General features: G+C 53.4%; 2 protein-coding genes across 2 annotated transcripts in view; one reads left to right on the top strand and one right to left on the bottom strand.

Annotated features, from left to right (window-relative positions):
• PTSG_02446 (transketolase) overlaps window positions 1-279 on the bottom strand; it is a 6,200-nt gene extending 5,921 nt beyond the window's left edge. Inside the window, exon 1 of the mRNA XM_004996882.1 lies at window positions 1-279. This exon is cut by the window's left edge and continues 196 nt beyond it. The gene's annotated coding sequence lies outside the window, so the exon portion shown is untranslated.
• Window positions 280-524: 245 nt separating this feature from the next.
• The window catches only part of PTSG_11880 (uncharacterized protein), a gene marked incomplete at both ends in the record, with an annotated part of 8,395 nt that continues 1,419 nt past the window's right edge, over window positions 525-7,500 (top strand). Inside the window, 18 exons of the mRNA XM_004996883.1 lie at window positions 525-535; window positions 724-930; window positions 1,197-1,326; window positions 1,552-1,690; window positions 2,951-3,015; window positions 3,242-3,520; window positions 3,740-3,847; window positions 4,155-4,290; window positions 4,605-4,679; window positions 4,837-4,916; window positions 5,086-5,160; window positions 5,397-5,585; window positions 5,725-5,757; window positions 6,011-6,128; window positions 6,386-6,456; window positions 6,655-6,786; window positions 6,982-7,071; window positions 7,313-7,396. Coding sequence (XP_004996940.1) covers window positions 525-535; window positions 724-930; window positions 1,197-1,326; window positions 1,552-1,690; window positions 2,951-3,015; window positions 3,242-3,520; window positions 3,740-3,847; window positions 4,155-4,290; window positions 4,605-4,679; window positions 4,837-4,916; window positions 5,086-5,160; window positions 5,397-5,585; window positions 5,725-5,757; window positions 6,011-6,128; window positions 6,386-6,456; window positions 6,655-6,786; window positions 6,982-7,071; window positions 7,313-7,396 — 2,022 coding nt within the window. The remainder of the gene's footprint in view (window positions 536-723; window positions 931-1,196; window positions 1,327-1,551; window positions 1,691-2,950; window positions 3,016-3,241; window positions 3,521-3,739; window positions 3,848-4,154; window positions 4,291-4,604; window positions 4,680-4,836; window positions 4,917-5,085; window positions 5,161-5,396; window positions 5,586-5,724; window positions 5,758-6,010; window positions 6,129-6,385; window positions 6,457-6,654; window positions 6,787-6,981; window positions 7,072-7,312; window positions 7,397-7,500) is intronic.

Below are 7,500 nucleotides of genomic sequence, written 5' to 3' on the forward strand. Positions count from 1 at the left end.
GCGTGTTTGTGAGGATGAATGACGACGAAAGAAAGAGAAGAAAAGAGGGAGGAACAGTGGAAACAAACACACGCACACAACAAGCAAACCAAAGCAGGCAGGCAAGCAAGCAAACAGGCAACAACACAACCACGCAGGCAGCCAGTGAAACCTCTGCAGGTGAGGTAGGACGACAACAACAACAACGGAAGGCAAGCGAGCAAGAAGCACACACACAGTGCCCCTTCTTCTTCTCCACGCTGCACAGCAGGACCACCAACGCCACGACTCACTGATTGCATTGGTGGATATGCTGCCTCGGTGTACGTTTCGCCAAATCAAAAGGAGAGCCTGAATTCAGTTGCCACAAACGACTTCTCTTGGCAACAAACAGCACAACAGCCAATACAGCGAGCAGCAGCAAGCTTGCGACTGTGTGCGTGTGTGCGTGTGTGCGTGTGTGCGTGTGTGCGTGTGTGCGTGTGTGCTTGTGTGGGAGGCAGCAAACAAAAACCAAAGCAGCAACCAACCAACCAACCACAGCCATGTCTCACAGGTGAGCATGAAGCATGTGCTGCAGATGGCTGGGACCATGATTGTGACGTGTGGCAGATGGCAAACGTGATGGCGATGATGATGATGATGATGATGATACACTTGCACCTCTTGACCTCTTCTTACCCCTTCCCTCTTCAACAATTCACCCACCCCTTTCACACACATTCACACAAACACAACGTACAGGGCATATGATGCGCTGTGGGACGAGGCGGATCACGAGATTCGTGACCTGCTGGAAGTGGAAGTGTCCACTGAGCCCTACCTTCAGCCGGAGAAAGGAGACCCAGACTCCAAGTTCAACCACTTGGCCTGCCTCTACATCAAATACGTGCAAATCTTCAAGAAACTCTCCGTCGCATATGACCAACTCGTGCATCCCCAGAAGCGACGGTGCGTCGCATTCCACGTCTGCTGCTGCTAGCTGGTGCTTGTGATGCTTGTGATGCTTGTGATGTGTGTTTGTGTGTTTGCAGCAGACACCACAATGCGCCCTGAGCATGTGCTGTGTGTGATTCAGTCTGGTGTGATTGAGTCTGATGTTTTGGGTGTGCACCATCCTTCACGACCCAATGTCCCAGATGACAGTGCCCCATTCTCACTTCTTCTGCTGCTGCTGCTGCTGCTTTTCTGTTCTGGCGCATGCTGCGATGGTGCAGTGTTCTGAAGCTGCTTGTTGATGGTGTGACGGGCCGTGTGCTGGAGCTGAAACATGCGCTTGTGGAGCACGAGGCGTCAAACTACCAGTTCTTCGACGCCATCCTCGCCGATCTCAAACTCACCCCAGAGGTGCGGCAAACCACACATACACACACATACACGCACATACATACACACACTCACACGCACATACATACACATATACGCACATACATACACACGCTCGCACACATACACACATACACACACACATACACATGTTCTCAGCCCTGTTGTTTTGAGGCGTACTGGGCCCTCACCACCACCGCCATCTGCCCCTGTTGCTTGTCTCCTCCATCGCCACGTGTTCCCCAGGACATTCGAATCCAGGTGCCTGCGTACTTTCGCCGCGACAACGAACGCGCCATCAAGGAGCGGGAGAAGGTGCTGCCATACACACACACACACATGCTTGAGAGAAACGCCGAACATTTGGCAAAGACGCATGAACACTGTGCTTGTGTTTGTGTGCGCGTGCGTGTGTTGTGCACGCGTGTCTCCTCATGCCGCTGTTTGTTCTGCACATCGTTGTGCTGCAGGTGCTGGACGCCCTATCTGCCAAGACGGCTGGAGAGACAACCGACAAGGAAGAGCCCACAAAACGTGTCCTCACCCTCGATGTGCGTGTGAACTGTGCGAATGTGTGCGTGTGTCTGTCTGTCTGTCTGTGTGTGCGTGTGTCTGTCTGTCTGTGTGTGTGTGTGTGTGTGTGTAAACTGTGTAAACTGTGTAAACTGTGTGAACGCGTGCGTGCATGTGTGCCGTCGCACTCCTGTACCTTCCACCAAACTCAGCGCCTTTCGATGAACATGCGTGTGAATGCGTGCGTGTCGATGACAGGAAGCAATTGCGCTTGTTCAACGACACGAGCGGGCGAGACAAGGACGTGTGCGCGCAAAGCTCATGCAGGTAACAACGCCTTGATTTTGCCGGAAGCACCACGGTGTCTCAAACCAATATACATGCGCTCAACACAACCTTTAGCTGCTCGATCACTCTCTCAGGCAATTACGTTCCTAACCTGTGGCTGTGTGCGTTTGCGTGTATGCGTGTGTGTGTGTGTGTGTGTGTGTGTGCGTGTGTGTGTGTATGTGTATGCGTGGTATGCGTGTGTTGTGTGTGTGTGTGTGTGTGTCGTGGTTTGTTTTTTCCCTCGTGTAGGGCCTGCGCGACAAGGAGCGACGCAGAGCGGCTGTCTGCGAAACAGGGGCAGCGCAAACGCCTCACGTCTAAGCAGGCGTGCACGAACCTCATACATGCTACCATACACACACACACATGCTTGAGAGAAACGCTGGACGTTTGGCAAAGACGCATGAACACTATCCTTGTGTTTGTGTGCGCGTGCGTGTGTTGTGCACGCGTGTCTCCTCATGCCGCTGTTTGTTCTGCACATCGTTGTGCTGCAGGTGCTGGACGCCCTGTCTGCCAAGACGGCTGGAGAGACAACCGACAAGGAAGAGCCCACAAAACGTGTCCTCACCCTCGATGTGCGTGTGAACTGTGCGAATGTGTGCGTGTGTCTGTCTGTCTGTCTGTGTGTGCGTGTGTCTGTCTGTCTGTGTGTGTGTGTGTGTGTGTGTAAACTGTGTAAACTGTGTAAACTGTGTGAACGCGTGCGTGCATGTGTGCCGTCGCACTCCTGTACCTTCCACCAAACTCAGCGCCTTTCGATGAACATGCGTGTGAATGCGTGCGTGTCGATGACAGGAAGCAATTGCGCTTGTTCAACGACACGAGCGGGCGAGACAAGGACGTGTGCGCGCAAAGCTCATGCAGGTAACAACGCCTTGATTTTGCCGGAAGCACCACGGTGTCTCAAACCAATATACATGCGCTCAACACAACCTTTAGCTGCTCGATCACTCTCTCAGGCAATTACGTTCCTAACCTGTGGCTGTGTGCGTTTGCGTGTATGCGTGTGTGTGTGTGTGTGTGTGTGTGTGCGTGTGTGTGTGTGTGTGTGTGTGTGTGTGTGTCGTGGTTTGTTTTTTCCCTCGTGTAGGGCCTGCGCGACAAGGAGCGACGCGAGCGGCTGTCTGCGAAACAGGGGCAGCGCAAACGCCTCACGCCCGACGACGCTGCTGTTGTCATCCAGCGCAACATCCGCCGCGTGCTTGCAGGCAAGAAAGTGGACGAGCTGCGAGCTGCGGAGATGGCGCTCATTGGTATGGTGCCGGACAGGACACGGGATCGAAGGAGGAAAAACGATCCAATTGCAATGGCCAAGAAGGTAGCAGAGGACAGGCATGTCACGCAGGCACAGTACGAAGCACAGTACCAGGTCAGTGGTTGTGCAGGCCTGTGATGGGAGCGTTTGGGGGGAGGGAGAGGTTGCGAATGGTGTGCGTGGACTGGTTGAAGCGGTTCTAAGCATTTTGGTGATATGCCCCTTTTGCACGTGGATGTGTGCACATGTACATCTACGGGTGCATTCACACATACACATGCGCACACATCCACAAACCTTCCATGCGTGGCCCGTGCGATGGTGTTTTGCCAGGCTGCGCTCGTGAACACGAAGAAGAAGATTGCGGAGGTTGAGGGCCCCGATATGAAGGAGGCCATGTCCGACAAGATTCGCGAGTGGTTCCTCGCATGCAGAGAACAGGTGTGTTTGTATGTTTGTGTCTGTTTGTGTCTGTGTGTGTGTGTGTGTGTGTGTGTGTGTGTGTGTGTGGGTGGGTGGGTGGGTGTGTACGTCTGTGGGTATCTGTGTGCGTCTGTGGGTGTCTGTGTGCGTCTGTGTGTGTGTGTGTGTGTGTGTGTGTGTGTGTGTGTGTGTGTGTGTGTGTGTGTGTGTGTGTGTGTTGCCAAGTTCCACAACAAAATACGTCACCTCTCCCACCACATACGAACATGCACATGCTATCACGACACTCAACACCTTACCTCGCCATCAACACCATTACTACCAGACGGGCAAGTTTCCCGAGTTTCCGGCGACGGACGCGGGCGGATCAAAACTGATCTTCAATCCACCGCCGCCGAAGGATGAGAGCGAGGACGATGAGGGCGGCAAGAAGAGCGCAAAGGGGAAGAAGGGGAAGAAAGGTGCGTGAAATGCGTAACATGCGTGCTGGGCGCTGGCTGTACCGTGGGCGTGTGGACGCGTTTGTGCTGCCCGTACCTGCAGTTTGCTGGCCTTTCCTTTCTTGCTGTATTCCGTGGGTGACTTCCGCGCACACGCTCACAACACGTGCACACACACACACGCTCGCAACACACACAAACACGTGCACACACACACACGCTCGCAACACGCACACACACACACGCTCGCAACACACACACACACACACACTCACTCACATTCTCTCTCGCACTCGTTTTGAACTTCGGATGACCATTGCTACATGTGCATGCAGGCAAAAAGTCTGCTGGAGACAAGAAGAAGAAGGCGAAGAAAGACGACAAGAAGAAGAAGAAGAAGAAAGGCGACGGTGTGTGCTCCTCCGTGCCGCTTGAGCACATTGCAGCATGTGAACGTGTGTGGGCGATCTTGTATCACGGTCCACGGTTATCGCGTGCGTGCAGGCATATGATGTGATGCTCTTCTCACCCTGTGCACTTGCATGCTCTTGATGTTGATGATTGCAGACGAAGAGGAGGAGGACAAAGGCCCAAAGGAGTCTGTGTATCGTCCGATGCTGCAGCAGGGCTCAACGCAATTCCGCGACGTACGAGCTGTTTTACACGCACGCGTGTGCGGAGGAGTGCAGACAACATGGCACGCCTGTTTGTGTGCGATGACATCGCTGTCGTCCTCACTCCATGGTTCTTCCTCGCTTGTGTGTGTGTGTGTGTTTGTGTGTTTGTGTGTGTGTGTGTGTGTGTGTGTTGCCACAGGTGTGGGCGAAGAATGCGGCTGACAAGCACAACATCCACCAGAAGCACGACCTGGACATGATCAAGGAGCTCAAGGTGCGCGCACCAGCCGCACGCTGGTGGCGGTGATGGCGGTGGTGGCAGAGGTTGCACGCCCGTGTATCCGATGGTCTTGCTGCTGTCCAGAGGGTGTTGTTGAACACGCAACTCTTGCGCGAATACTGAACGCGTTGGACGCACTCTTCTCACTCATTCACACATGCACACATATTCACACATCCACACACACACGCACACACATCGAAACGCACATGCGTGAACACATCACACAGCGGCAAGAGGTTGAGGAAGAGTTGCGGCTGCAAGTGGACGAGTTGATGCGGGAGGAACTGAAGAACTTGAAGGCGGCGGTGGAGGGAAGCAAGGGCAAGAAGGGCAAGAAGGGCAAGAAAGGGAAGAAAGGCAAAAAGGGGAAGAAGGGGAAGAAAGGAAAGAAAGGAAAGGTGCGTGTCACTCAATGTGTGTTTGCGCTTGTCTGTGCACGCATACCTGGTGATGATTACATGGCTGCTTGTTCTGTTGCTTTTTGCTGCTTTGCTGTTTTACTACTTGCTTGCTCACACCTGCGTACGTGTAACCGTGTGCCGTGAACGGCTGCAGGGCAAGAAGGGAAAGAAAGGCAAGAAAGACAAGGTGCGTTTGCTGCATGCGAAAACACACGCAGCGCCACCACCACCCCAGTGGTGCTGCTCCTCTCCTCGTCTTACCTGGCTGGTTTCCAACCACTAATCCTTTTGTTTGTCACACACGCACACACACACACATACACACACATACACACACATTCACTCACTCACTTACACACACATACACACACATTCACTCACACACACACACACACACACACAAAACACCTCACTGGCATGCGCGTTTGCTGCGATGCCAGGACCTGACGGCTGGCGTGCCGCCGGAGACGCTGTTTGAGGAGCTCGTAAAGGAAGGAATCATCCAGCGCGTGCCGCCCGTTACCCTCGACGACCTCATTGGCACATACAGCTTCCTCGGTCCGTGGAGTTGTGTGTCTGTCTGGTTGGCTGGCTAGTCGGGGTTTTGTTTTGTGTGTGTATGTGTGTGTGTTTTTTTTTTTGTTTTTGTTTTTTTTTTTGTGTGTGTGTGTGTGTGTGTGTGTGTGTGTGTGTGTGCTCTGGCTGCCTGCCTGGCTGCGGTCAGTCTCGCACACTCTTCTTTCCAAGCTCACGACATGTGCATGTGCCCTGCAACCCCTGCCACCACCACCACCATGCCTGCCGCTGCTGCACAGGCACGTCCAAGCTGAGCATGAAGCACGACCCGCCACCGTCGCTCGAAGACGTTCGCCGCGTCGTCACACAGGTGAAGAGGAGGGGGTGATGATGATGAGGATGGTGGTGGCAACGTTGGTGACGCTCTTGTTCTTGTTGTTCTAGTTCTTCTTGGTCTTGTTCTTCCTCTTGCTCTGCAGTTTCACCCCCTGCTTGTTGTAACTGCGCCCACACGCGACGTGCCTCGTTCCGCTCATCTTTCGCTGCACGGCATGCTTCCCTTGTCCAGTTTTGCATTCTGCCGCTCGGCTCCCAATCTGTGCATGAAACGCAGCCGGCGCACGTGAAGAGCGTGTGTCTCTTTGGTCCACACGGCGGTGGCAAGAAGACCCTTGTTCGCGCATGCGCACACGAACTTGGCGTGAGTCCTGGTGCCCAATACATGCGTACTGACCTGCTTGATGGTCGTACGATTGTCTCTCTGTTCGCTCGCTCAATTGCTTGGTTGGCAGCTTGTTTGCGTGTTGAACTTGTGATTGCAGCTGTTGCGGTCACATCTCGCCTGCGGTTGTGTCTCTCACTTCACTTGCAAACGTACACGCTTATGTGCATTCAGGCAACATTCTTTGATTTGACCCCCGCAAATACGGCTGGCAAGTACACGGCGAAGAAAGGCGTCAATGGCGTTGAAGGCATGATCCACAAGGTGTGACAACTGTCATGTGATTGGGCCAGCACTGCTGTGATACTTCCTGTTGACAATTCACACCCTTGCACTTGCGCGCTCGTATGTGTGTGTGTGTGCGTGTGCGTGTGTGTATCACATTTGTGCAAGTTTGTGTTCACATGTGCGAGTGTCCGTGTCTCTTTCCCTTTTCCTTTCCCCTTTCTCTGCTACCTTACATCCGCCTGACATATCCATTTACCATCGCGTGTGGGTGCAACAGACGTTCAAACTCGCCAAGTTGTACCAGCCCGCCATCATCTACATTGGCGACGCAGCACAGATCTTCCTCAAGAAGAAGCCAAAGGTGCGTGGTGTTTGTTTGTTTGTTTGTTTGTTTGTTTGTTTGTTTGTTTGTTTGTTTGTTTGTTTGTGACAATGTGCATCGCAGTTCTGTTCTTTGCCTGTGTG

Source organism: Salpingoeca rosetta, assembly GCF_000188695.1.
Source record: "Salpingoeca rosetta unplaced genomic scaffold supercont1.5, whole genome shotgun sequence".
Taxonomy (NCBI): domain Eukaryota; class Choanoflagellata; order Craspedida; family Salpingoecidae; genus Salpingoeca; species Salpingoeca rosetta.